The following is a 12489-nucleotide window of genomic DNA, read 5'->3' on the forward strand; positions in this document are numbered from 1 at the left end:
TGGATCTAGTCTCTTGCCCCTGAACTGTTACCTGGGAGTGCCAGTGATCCTAGCTCCAGGCTGGGCATATGGACTTCTGCAAGGGCTCTTCCCATGAACACCAAACAGTGCTTTGCTGGCAAGCTGAGATTCCTCACATATGCTCCTGAGCGAGTCTCATGCTAAGTAGGGGGGTTGGTGGTATTGAGTTATGTACATTTAGTTTAGCCTAAGAAGTTGCCACTGAGCCTCCCTCCCCACTGATCTAGCAGAATAGGGTCATCAAACGTCATCAAATCCAAAAGGGGTTTGGAGTTGCTGGTGCTCTGCTTCACGCTCTTTTGAGTTCCTTACTATCCTACCAGCTTTTTGGCTTTCGTTCACGAGACTTATAAAGTAAGTTCCTTACTATCCTACTAGCTCTTCTGTTTTTAAGGAGACTTACAAAATAAGACCTCTATGGGCACCTGGGTGGCTCAGTGGGTTAAGCGTCTGACTCTTGACTTCAGCTCAGGTCATGATCTCATGGGCTGTGGGATTGAGGACCTTGTCAGGATCTGCACTCAGGACGGAGTCGGCTTGGGTTTCTCTCTGCCATCCTTCCCTCCTCCCCCCCACCCTGCCCCACACTCACTCACTCTTTCTCTAATAAATCTTTTTTTTTAAATTTCGTGCTTTGCTTTTAAAAGCTCTTACATCTTTTTAAAATTTAAATTCAATTAATTAACATATAGTGTATTATTAGTTTTAGAGGTAGAGTTCAGTGCTCATTGCACTTTTTTTTTTTTTTTTAGAGAGAGAGAGAGAAACGGCATGAGAGGGGAGAGGGTCAGAGGGTCAGAGGGAGAAGCAGGCTCCCTGATGAGCTGGGATTCCGATGTGGGACTCGATCCCAGGACTCCAGGATCATAACCTGAGCCAAAGGCAGTCTCTTAACCAACTGAGCCACCCAGGCACCCCTGCTCATTACATTCTAATGAATCTTTAAAAAAGAAAAAGAGGGGCACCTGGGTGACTCAGTCGTTAAGCGTCTGCCTTTGGCTCAGGTCATGATCCTGGGATCCTGGGATCGAGCCCCACATGGGGCTCCCTGCTCAGCGGGAAGCCTGCGTCTCCCTCTCCCACTCCCCCTGCTTGTGTTCCCTCTCTCTCTGTCAAATAAATAAATAAAATCTTAAAAAAAAATTATAAAAAAGAGAAAGATTCTTTCTCTCCCTTTCCCTCTGCCCCTCCCTCCCCACTCCCTAAAAAAAAAAAATCTCTGCCCCTCACCTCCATTCCCACTCTGAAAAAAATAAAGAGCTCTTTTGAAATACAATTCACTAACATAAAATTCACCCGTTTAAGGTGTAATTCAGTGGTTATTAGTATATTCAAAAAGTGGTGTTAAACAATCACCTCTATGGGGACACCTGGGTGGCTCAGTCCTTAAGCGTCTGCCTTTGGCTCGGGTCATGATCCCAGAGTCCTGAGATTGAGCCCCGCATCGGGCTCCTTGCTCAGCGGGAAGCCTGCTTCTCCCTCTACCTGCCACTCCCCCACTTGTGCTCTCTGACAAAATCTTAAAAAACAAAAAAAACCCAATCACCTCTACGTAATTCCAGGATACTTTCATCACCTCGAAAAGAAACCCCGTATTTAAGACCTTATATTTAATCCTGCATTTTGGTAAGGACAGTTTAGCTATTAGCCTAGGCCACCTTTGCTGAAAACCTGTCTATAATCCATATTAATGTTAGCCATTTTTCACTTATTTTAATGCTTGTTTATAATTTTTATTAAAAAATTAGTTCTTACACACTTTGATAGGTGTTTGCACTATTTGTTATGAATATATTTCATTACTATTCAGTTTTTTCTGACAGGTGATACATGCAAATGCCAAAAACAACTCAAAAAGTACCTAAGAGCAATGAAAAGTATCAATTGTCCAATTACTCAGACATACATTTGCCTTCCCAGAGGCAATTACTAATACTTCTTACATATCCTTCTAAGAATATGCTTCTATGCGTACATATAGTCTAATAAAACATTTTTCACTTTGAGATCATTCTATCTGTATGCATAGAACTGCCTCATCCTTTCTAGCGTGTACATTTTATTCCATTGCAGCATTCAGATTGCAGTTATTTTCTAGAGATTTATGCACAGCATTGAGAATGGCTTGAGATAACGCTATTTCTCAGTTTTGGTATCAGTTATGCTAGCTTTATAGAATGATTTGAAGACTCATCCTTTTTTTTTTTTAAAGATTTTATTAATCTGACAGAGAGACAGCAGGAGAGGGAACACAAGCAGGGGGAGTGGGAGAGGGAGAAGCAGGCTTCCTGCCAAGCAGGGAGCCTGATGTGGCACTCGATCCCAGGACCCTGGGATCATGACCTGAGCCGAAGGCAGACGCCTAACGACTGAGCCACCCAGGCGCCCCAAGACTCATCCTTTTTAATGTTCTGCACAAGATTTAACCCTCTTGAAGGCCCTTGATTACCATTCATGTTTGTCTAGTCAGCTTAACTACTTGGGTTATTTTTGGTGACTTAGGAAAATATAGTCAAGCTGGTGAATTTTTTGATACAGGGTTATACATGGCCTTTAAAATTTTATGCCTCTAGGGCGCCTGGGTGGCTCAGTTGGTTAAGCGACTGCCTTTGGCTCAGGTCATGATCCTGGAGTCCCAGGATCGAGTCCTGCATCGGGCTCCCTGCTCGGCAGGGAGTCTGCTTCTCCCTCTGACCCTCCCCCCTCTCATGCTCTCTCTCTCTCTCATTCTCTCTCTCAAATAAATAAAATCTTTAAAAAAAAAATAAAAAATAAAATTTTATGCCTCTAGATCTCTAAAGAGCAGGAGAGCTGTTCTCTCCTCCCCACTCAGACTTACTAGAAACTTAATTCATCAGTCAGCTTTAAGAATCAGCTGTTGGTTTTCACTGAACTCCATTTTGATTCATTTCTACTTTTCCTTTTTCCTTTCTGTTATTAATCTTCCTATCCCTATGCCAGGAAGCTATTATTGTGTAAGATGAGGTGAAGCCCTAATCAATTATATACAAATAGCTATATAAATATTAAGTGTTAATACTTATCATGTATAGAACAGAAAACTACTCAAAACTGAAGTTGGAGAATGTGATTAGTCAAAGAAGCTTTCATGAAAATGAGATTATTTTCCTAGGATTTATTTTAGCCTATGGGCTGAAACTTAAGAGCTGTTGCCTATTTGTCTAATGAAATCCTTTTATTGTTTCATTTAGAAGTAGGTGAAGCGTAATCCCTTAAGTACTCCCAAATAAAATACTATTAACAAAATTAAAGAGCTATTCAAAGAGACAGTGATCATCTTATCTTTTTATCATAAACATTTATTTGTTAACGGTATCTTTCACTGCCATGACATCTGAACAGGCTTTCAACTCTTAAGACTGACCTTAATATAACATTACAGGAGATAAAATTTACATTCTTAAATAAGGATAGTAAAGTGAAAAAATGCTACATTCCTTAATATCCATGAAAAAAAATTTAACTCAAGTTTAAATACTTTTGATTTTATTAAAGTATAAAATACTGAATTCTACATTTTTAAACACTATTATTTTAAGAATCACTTATTTCTTCATAGTGCCAGCATGTTTCCCATACTTCCATATATCTTGAGATCTGAAAAAGAAAATGTAAATTGTTCCCAAGCCTTTGAATTTTAAACTGTGATAAAATTCACATAAAATTTGCCATCCTTCAAAAACTAATGATGTAATGTATGGTGATTAATAAAAAAAATTGCCATCCTGACCATTTAAATATAGTTTGGTATCCAGTATATTCATTGTTCCACAACCAACCTCCAGAAGTTTTTCATCTTACAAAACTGAAAATCTATACCCATTAAATATCTCCCCATATTCCTCCTTTCACTGGCTCCTAAAAACCACCATTCTACTTCTGTAAATTGATTACTCTAGGTACCTCAGGTTAAGTGGAATTACACAGTATTTGTCCTTGACGGGCTTATTTTACTCAGTACAGTGGCCTTAAGGTTCACCCATGTTGTACCTTGGGTCAGAATTCCCCTTGATAGGCCCATCTGTTTATCCATTCATTCATGCCTGGTGTGCCTTCACCTGTTGGCTATTATGAATAAAGCTGCCACGACCATGGATATACAAATATCTCTTAGGGACCCTGCTTTTAGTTCTTTTGGATTTATACTCAGATGTGGAGTGGCTGGATTATATTTAATTTTTTGAGCAACTGCTATATTTTGCATCGTAGATGTACCCTACATTCCCACCAACAGAGCAGAAGGGTTCCAATTTCTCCATATCCTTGCCAAAACCCATTGTTTCATAGTAGCTATTCTATAGGAGCCATCCTAATGTGTGTGAGGCAATCTCATTGCAGTTTTTTTTTTTTTTAAGATTTATTTATTTGACAGAGACATAGCGAGAGAAGGAACACAAGCAGGAGTGAGGGAGGGAGAAGCAGGCTTCCCGCCGAGCAGGGAGCCCGATGTGGGGCTCGATCCCAGGACCCTGGGATCGTGACCGAGCCAAAGCAGACGCTTAAAGACTGAGCCACCCAGGCGCACCTGCAGTTTTTTTTTTTTTTTTTTAAAGATTTTATTTATTTGACAGAGAGAGACACAGCGAGAAAGGGAACACAAGCAGGGGGAGTGGGAGAGGGAGAAGCAGGCTTCCCGCTGAGCGGGGAGCCCGATGTGGGGCTCGATCCAGGACCCTGGGATCATGACCTGAGCCGAAGGCAGACGCTTAACGACTGAGCCACCCAGGTGCCCCTGCAGTTGTTTTTTTTTTTAAAGATTTACTTGACAGAGACACAGCGAGAGAGAGAGGGAACACAAGCAGGGGGAGTGGGAGAGGGAGAAGCAGGCTTCCCATTGAGCAGGGAGCCCGATGTGGGGCTCGATCCCAGGCCCCTGGGACCATGACCTGAGCTGAAGGCAGACGCTTTACGACTGAGCCACCCAGGCGCCCCCTCATTGCAGTTCTGATTTGCATTTCCCCAGTGATTACTAGTGAGGCTGAGCATCTTTCATGCTTGTTGGCCATTTGTATATCTTTTGGAGAAATGCATATCCAAGTCCTTTGCCCATTTTTTAATCAGGTTATTTTTATTGTTTTAGGAGTTCTCTATATTATAGGTACTCGTCCCTTATCAGATATGACTTGCAAAAATATATCCTCCAAGCTAGAGTATTACACTAAGTGAAATTAAGTCAGAGAAAGACAAATATTGTATGACTTCACTCATGTGGAATTTAAGAAACAAAAACAAAGAGGGGGGAAAAAAGAGAAACCAAGAAATAGACTCTCTAGAGAACAAACTGATAGTTACCTGAGGGGAGGGGGATGGGGGGATGGGGAAATAGGTGATGGGGATTAAGGAGGACACTTGTGTGAGCAGCACCGGGTGATGTATGGAAGTGTTAAAAAAAAAACTCCTCCAGAATTTATTTATATGGTCCCCTACTGGACATTTAGGTTATAGTATTTTCCTACTACAAATATTGCTATAGTAAATCTTTACATATGCAGAATACGTATTTATAGAATACATCCCTAAAATAATTGCTGAAAAGGAATTATGTATTTATAATTGATACATTACCAAATTGCGCAGAGGTTCTACCAACTTAACACCTCTACCAACTCCATCACATGCTTAATGAGATTTCTGTACAGCTTTTTATTTTCTCAACTCTTGAATACATCTAACTCTAAAGAAGATACTAACTGGGGGTGACTGAGTGGCTCAGTTGGTTAAGCGTCTTCCTTCAGCTCGGGTCATGATCCCAGGGTCCTGGGATCAAGCCCCGCATTGGGCTCCCTGCTCAGCGGGAAGTCTGCTTCTCCCTCTCCCTCTGCCCCTCCCCACCTGCTTGCGCTTTCTGTCCCTGACAAATGGATAAATAAAATCTTTTAAAAAAAGATATTAGGGGCACCTGGGTGGCTCAGTCAGTTAAGCGTCTGCCTTCAGCTCAGGTCACGATCCCGAGTCCGGGATCGAGCCCCATGTCGGGCTCCCTGCTCAGCGGGGAGTTTGCTTCTGCCCCTCCCCATGCTCCTTCTCTCTCACTCTCTCTCAAATAAATAAAATTTTTAAAAAAATAAAAGATAAAAAATTAAAATTAAAAAAAGATATTAACTGGAACTTAGGTAACAGGTAAAGAATTACCCCGAATAAATTATGTTAATGACTCTTAGAGAATACCGAATGCAATAAACACTAACAGTGTAGTTAAGGAAAACAGGCATTTGAAAGTCCAAAATTTGAATTTTTTTTTTAAGATTTTATTTATTTATCTGAGAGAAAGAGAATGAGAGAGAAAACACGAGAGGAGAGAGGTTCAGAGGCAGAAGCAGACTCCCCGCTGAGCGGGGAGCCTGATGTGGGACTCGATCCCGGGACTTCAGGATCATGACCTGAGCCGAAGGCAGTTGCCCAACCAATTGAGCCACCCAGGCGCCCCGAAAGTCCAAAATTTGAAAGTGTTATTTACCTCCTCTCAGGAGGCTGGTACCACTTTTCAACAAGGGCATTAATAATAAAACTTCTGGGGTTTTCCTTGGGGTTTCCCCAATTTTTTCTCCATTTCTTTTTTCAGTTTATTCACCTCGTACCTCTTGGCCATTGCCACAAGATCCTCTGGGATACTCTGAAACATTAAATGTGTATTAGGAATGAGATTTTTCTTTCAGAGTAACAGCTTTTCTATAATATGCTAAAATACCTCCAAATCTCAGTCACAGAACCTTCCCAATTCCATGACATCTTTCCAACAATGAAGTGTTATCTCCTTGCGTGTTAAACTCTGAAATCTTCAAGCTCAAAAACCAGACTGATCTTAAACTTCCCTGATGCTACCACTCCCTGCTCGTATGTATGGCCCTTCAGTTGCTTCCCAGTGCCCTGAACATGCCTTAACTGGTGCCACGTTCTGCGGCATTCTGTCCCCAGGGCCTGAATGTGTTCCCCAGCTGGAATGTGCATCCCATTCTTGCACAATTCTCCCAACCTCCACTCCACCGGCTTCTTCCACAGTACTATTTCCACTGATGCTTACCCCCATTAGATTGGGTTCCCCAATTCTGTATTACAGCTCCTTGTCTTTGCCACGCTATGGCCCTCATAACATGCTTAACATCTGTTTTCCCTGACACACAGTAAGCCCCGGTACTTGGAGTCAATGAAATTATTTGAACTTTAGAAAAGTGATACAAGGTAGAGTTCTGAGTTGTATAATCACCTGTCGCGCTCTTTCCAGAATATTAATTAACTCTCCAGCAACCCTCCAGTCATTTCTAGTGAGAAGAGTAATAGATATCCCAGTTCTCCTACAAAAGGGTGGGGTGGGGGGGAACGAATTCATATGTTAATTTGATTTTTGATTTATACTCATGATTCATTAGCAAAACACTAAAAATAGCCAAACCTCAACTTTTAAGCCCAAATATTTTATTATGTCTTAGAAGTTAGCATCACTCAAACAGCTATTTAGAATCTCAATAATCTGGAGCTGTTTAAACAGCGTGTTTGCAGGGGATTTGATAGTAGTGCTCTCAATGAGGAGAAAGGCTCTCTTACGCGGGGACAATAGAGGAACCACTGGGTATAGCTCCGTGTGACTCTGCAGAGAGAAAGCGGAGTGGAGTAAGAAACAGCTGCAGCTAATCAGAGGGGTCTGGCTGAATCTGCAACAGGCCAATTAAGACAGGCATAGAGGAGCAAAGCGGGTGGCACAGACAATTCATGGGCAATAGGAAAAAAAAACGTTTTCTAGCTAAGAATAGTCTGTGAACGGAGTAATGATAGTTGGCTTCTTTCAGAGGTAGACTATGCTGACTTACCCTGCTCTTCCAGTGCGCCCTACTCTGTGCACGTATTCTTCGATGTTCCGGGGGAAATCATAATTATAGACGTGTGTGATATCAAGGACGTCAAGACCCCGAGATGCTAAGTCGGTGGCAATCAATATTCTTACTTTACCTAAAGAATAAAACCAAAAGAATATACATTCTGGCATAAACCAACCCAAGACATAGCAGAAAAGTATAATTTCCCCCCACTATCTAGGTGAGCCATTATTACTTTTAGTATTAAAACACTTCAGAGAGTGAAAATGAGAAAGGGGCATTTCTAGCTTTTTAAACTGCTGGTGAGTTACAACACAATATACACCCTGGCTCAGCAACCCATCCCTGAATCATCTGAACCATGTCACAAAGATCTATGCCTCTCAGGTAAATTAAAGAAAATAACCCCACTGCAAATTGCCTTGATATCCAGGCCTAATATTTGCTCTTTGAGTTTGGATAGTTCTGGAGATCTGATTAATATTCAGAGTTCTAACAAGCATAGTTTTGGGATCTGCAAGCTGAGGACAGATCTTACGAACAGGCTCCATGAAAAGGTGTTGTCACTCAGCCATGCCCAGGCCTTGTACCCTTTAACAGCAACCAACACTACTTGTATAAATGTACCTGTTTTAAAGTTTTCTAATGCCCTCTCTCGGTCACTCTGCTCCCTATTACCGTGAAGGGATTCCACTGATACATGTCGCAGAATCAGGTCGCTTGATAGGTGGTCAGCACTGAAGCAAAAGATGAAGTCAGTGATCTGAAGTGCTTCTTCTAATATCACTATCAATCCACTAGTTTTACTTCTATTAGCAAAAGACCGAATTAACATACTATAAGACATACATACCCCTTTTGAAATTAGTATGCAAATAGAGCGAATGCTAAACAAATCAATTTGATGATTTAAGGATGTAAAAGAAAAAAATACCTACACAGCTTTTCTGCTGACAAACACTATGACTTTGTCTTTGGGAGACATGCTTTCTAGAAAAGTTTGGATATGAGAGCGTTTCTCTTCTTCGGTGGTGACAATTATGTTTTGTTTCACGGTACTTACTGCCTAAAGGAATAAAGATCACAGTACATCAAAATTGAGAGGCAAACCCTATACACTGGCTCAGAATACATCTATTTCTATCCCTGGTTAAGTCTTAACAAACTGCTAACAAGAAAGAGGCAGGTCCTTGCAAAATGACCTCTACTCAAAGATTTGTAGCTCAGCCTTTCACTTCTTGCTCATTCACCGAAGCTGAGTTGGAAACGAATGCTTGGCAGTGTGTTAAAAGTAATTGGTTACTGGGGCGCCTGGGTGGCTCAGTCGGTTAAGCGACTGCCTTCGGCTCAGGTCATGATCCTGGAGTCCCAGGATCGAGTCCCGCATTGGGCTCCCTGCTCGGCGAGGAGCCTGCTTCTTCCTCTGACCCTCCCCCCTCTCATGTACTCTCTCTCATTCTCGCTCTCTCAAATAAATAAATAAATCTTTAAAAAAAAAAAAAAAGTAATTGGTTACTATTGTTGGAAAAGAAAACTGAAGGCCAAAATTTCATCATGAATTTGGGTACAGTCCTTTCAATAAAGGAAGATGATTAGCTTAGGACACAAGAGTTCCCATTTATGATTTTGACAACTTAATGCAAATTTTCATAATATCGGGCGCCTGGGTGGCTCAGTTGGTTGAGCGACTGCCTTCGGCTCGGGTTATGATCCTGGAGTCCCGGGACCGAGTCCCATATCGGGCTCCCTGCTCAGCGGGGGGGTCTGCTTCTCCCTCTGACTCTCTTCCCTCCCGTGCTCTCCGTCTGTCATTCTCTCTCTCAAATAAATAAGTAAAATCCTTAAAAAAAAAAAAAAAAAGAAAAGAAAAAGAAAAAGATTCTCTCTAAAAAAAAAAATCTATAAAAAACAAAATTTCATAATATCACTGATACAACTTTTTAACCCAGAGATAAAATAGGTTTTAACAGCATTCAATGAAGGTAAAGAATGACATCTATCCTCACTTTTCATGAAATTTAATGAAATGAACTTAGGCAATGACCTATCACTATTACTGGTGATTAAGTAAAAGGTCATTTTTTTCAATAATGATTAATTGAAAGGTTGATTTCAATTAAGTGAAAGGCCAGATAACTTTGTAATGGAGGAGATACATAGAGACCTTCATAAGTTGTATAATTACTGACATCTGGACCCAATGATCCATCATGACTCCACCAAAATTACATACATGCACCTATGTTGCCCTTTTAGAACCTGATTTTTTTTTTAAGATTTTATTTATTTGACAGAGACACAGCAAGAGAGGGAACACAAGCAGGGGGAGTGGGAGAGGGAGAAGCAGGCTGCTCGCTGAGCAGGGAGCCCAATGTGGGGCTCGATCCCAGGACCCCGGGATCATGACCTGAGCTGAAGGCAGATGCCCCAACAACTGAGCCAACCAGGCATCCGAAAGAACCTGATTTTAACAGGATTAAATAAAATGAGATATCAGAAAAATAGGAACAAGGAATGAATATTTGATGGTATTAAGGGATTATTAAAATTTCAGATGTGAGATAACAGTACGGCAATTATGTTAAAGTTAGTCTTAATGTATACTGAAGTATTTATGAATAAAATCATATGTATCTAGGGTCTTCTCTATAATTAGGGAGGGGGCAGAGTAGCTATGCCAAAACAAAGTAATTAAAACTTTCATGAATATTTTTTATAATAGTAATAAAAAACAAGCTTACCACTAGATCCAAAGTACCAACATATACAATCATTGGCTCTTTCAAGTAAGTCTGTGCAAGTCGACGGACAGCATATGGCCATGTTGCACTGGAAATAAACATGATATAAAAATTAAAATTTTATTATAAATCAAATATTACTAAGTTTCCCTAAGAATGCTATGAACCAGACTACCCATGAAAGACAAATTGAGTACTTTTAAATAAGGGAGACTTTACAGAAAATGTGTACTTCACAAAGAACTGCTCAACTATAGCAAAGCTACTACATGAAACCTTTAAGTTTAACAAACAGGTTTAGGGGTGCCTGGGCTCAGTCATTAAGCGTCTGCCTTCGACTCAGGTCGTGATCCCGGGTCCTGGGATAGAGCCCTGCTTTGGGCTCCCTGCTCTGTGGGGAAGTCTGCTTCTCCCTCTCCCACTCCCCCTGCTTGTGTTCCCTCTCTCTCTGTGTCTCTCTCTGTCAAATAAATAAATAAAATCTTTTTTTTTTAAATTTTTTAAATTTTTTTTTTTTAAGATTTTATTTATTTATTTGAGACAGAGAGAATGAGAAAGAGCACATGAGAGGGGGGAGGGTCAGAGGGAGAAGCAGACTCCCTGCCGAGCAGGGAGCCCGATGTGGGACTCGATCCAGGGACTCCAGGATCATGACCTGAGCCGAAGGCAGTCGCTTGACCAACTGAGCCACCCAGGTGCCCAGTTTCTTAACTTCTGTGCCTCAGTTTCCTCATCTGTTAGAATGTGAATCATAACTATATCCTGAGTTAACAGTTATAAAGTCTGAGGCGCCCAGAAGGTGCCATCAGTGTTTGCCGCTGCTCCTGTCGTTACTCTTCCCTCCGCCCAGCCACGGTGAGAGCACTGTTGGCCAAAACCCATTGCCTTTCAGGCTTCAAAGAGCAAACCCATGTTGGTCTGAAACCAGCACTGCAAGTTTCAGAATTTCAAGGCTGCCTCTTGCAGTTTTATTCCCTCATCTTTTAAAATGAGCTTTTCTAAACAGGGCTCCAGAACCCAACTGTTTAAAAAGGCATGTGAGCTGGGACTGGGTTTCAGGGACAATTAGGTGCCGTCACTGTTTCTTTCCCATCCCAAAGTGACGTAGTGCTCAGGGCTGCACAGTTATCTCTGCCACACGCCCTGTTGTGGTCCTGACAAGATATATTAGACCTTGTAAAAACAGGGTGATGGTGTAAAGAACAGGATTTACCTTCTGTGGCCATTCATCCATGAGGGATGTCTTCATAAAATGAGGAATGGCTTCAATTTTCTGAGCCTGGGCTAGGGGTGTGGAAGGCAAAAAAGAACAGTGAGAAAAATGAAGGTCAAGTCTAAGAAAGCTAAGATCCACCCGTGGGGAATAGCAACCCAGGATACATTTCTTACAGCAGTTTCCCCTTTAATTAAATTCTCATTTGTGTCTTATGTCAGTTGGAGGCTGCTAACTTTTATGTTCTTCCAGGACTACTGATGGACAAAACGGGACTGGGAGGTGAATTGTTCTGGGTTCCAGTCTTAACTATCCTGTTCAGTGTCTCTGTCTCCATATCTCTAGAATGAAGATAATGTTTAATCCAGCTTTGCAAATTCCTCTCTAGTGGACCAGCCCCACAGGGGTCAGCTGGGTGCTGGGGGAGCCACAGGTTGCCTCTGACCTCCTCTGCCCAGCAGAACCTTCTTTAACCCAGGGTTGGCAATTATGGCCTGCAGGCCAAATCTAGGCCTCTGCCCGCTTTTGTAAATAAAGTTTTATTGGAACTCAGCCATGCTCCTTCATTTAGTATTGTCTGTGGCTGCTCTTTCACGACAGTGACAGAGTTGAGTAGTTGTGATAGAGACCATAAGGCCCACAAAGCTTAAAATATTTACTACCATGGCACTTTACAGGAAAA

The 12489-nt window shown here is 41.5% G+C and overlaps 1 protein-coding gene across 1 annotated transcript in view; it reads right to left on the bottom strand.

Annotated features, from left to right (window-relative positions):
• Positions 1-6538: 6538 nt before the first annotated feature.
• DDX43 (DEAD-box helicase 43) overlaps positions 6539-12489 on the bottom strand; it is an 18658-nt gene continuing 12707 nt past the window's right edge. The window contains exons 11-16 of the mRNA XM_021693625.1: positions 10595-10682; positions 8792-8919; positions 8481-8590; positions 7848-7986; positions 7247-7334; positions 6539-6655 (exon numbers count right to left, since the gene is read on the bottom strand). Coding sequence (XP_021549300.1) covers positions 6539-6655; positions 7247-7334; positions 7848-7986; positions 8481-8590; positions 8792-8919; positions 10595-10682 — 670 coding nt within the window. The remainder of the gene's footprint in view (positions 6656-7246; positions 7335-7847; positions 7987-8480; positions 8591-8791; positions 8920-10594; positions 10683-12489) is intronic.

Source organism: Neomonachus schauinslandi, chromosome 8 (assembly GCF_002201575.2).
Source record: "Neomonachus schauinslandi chromosome 8, ASM220157v2, whole genome shotgun sequence".
In the NCBI taxonomy this organism is placed as follows: Eukaryota; Metazoa; Chordata; class Mammalia; order Carnivora; family Phocidae; genus Neomonachus; species Neomonachus schauinslandi.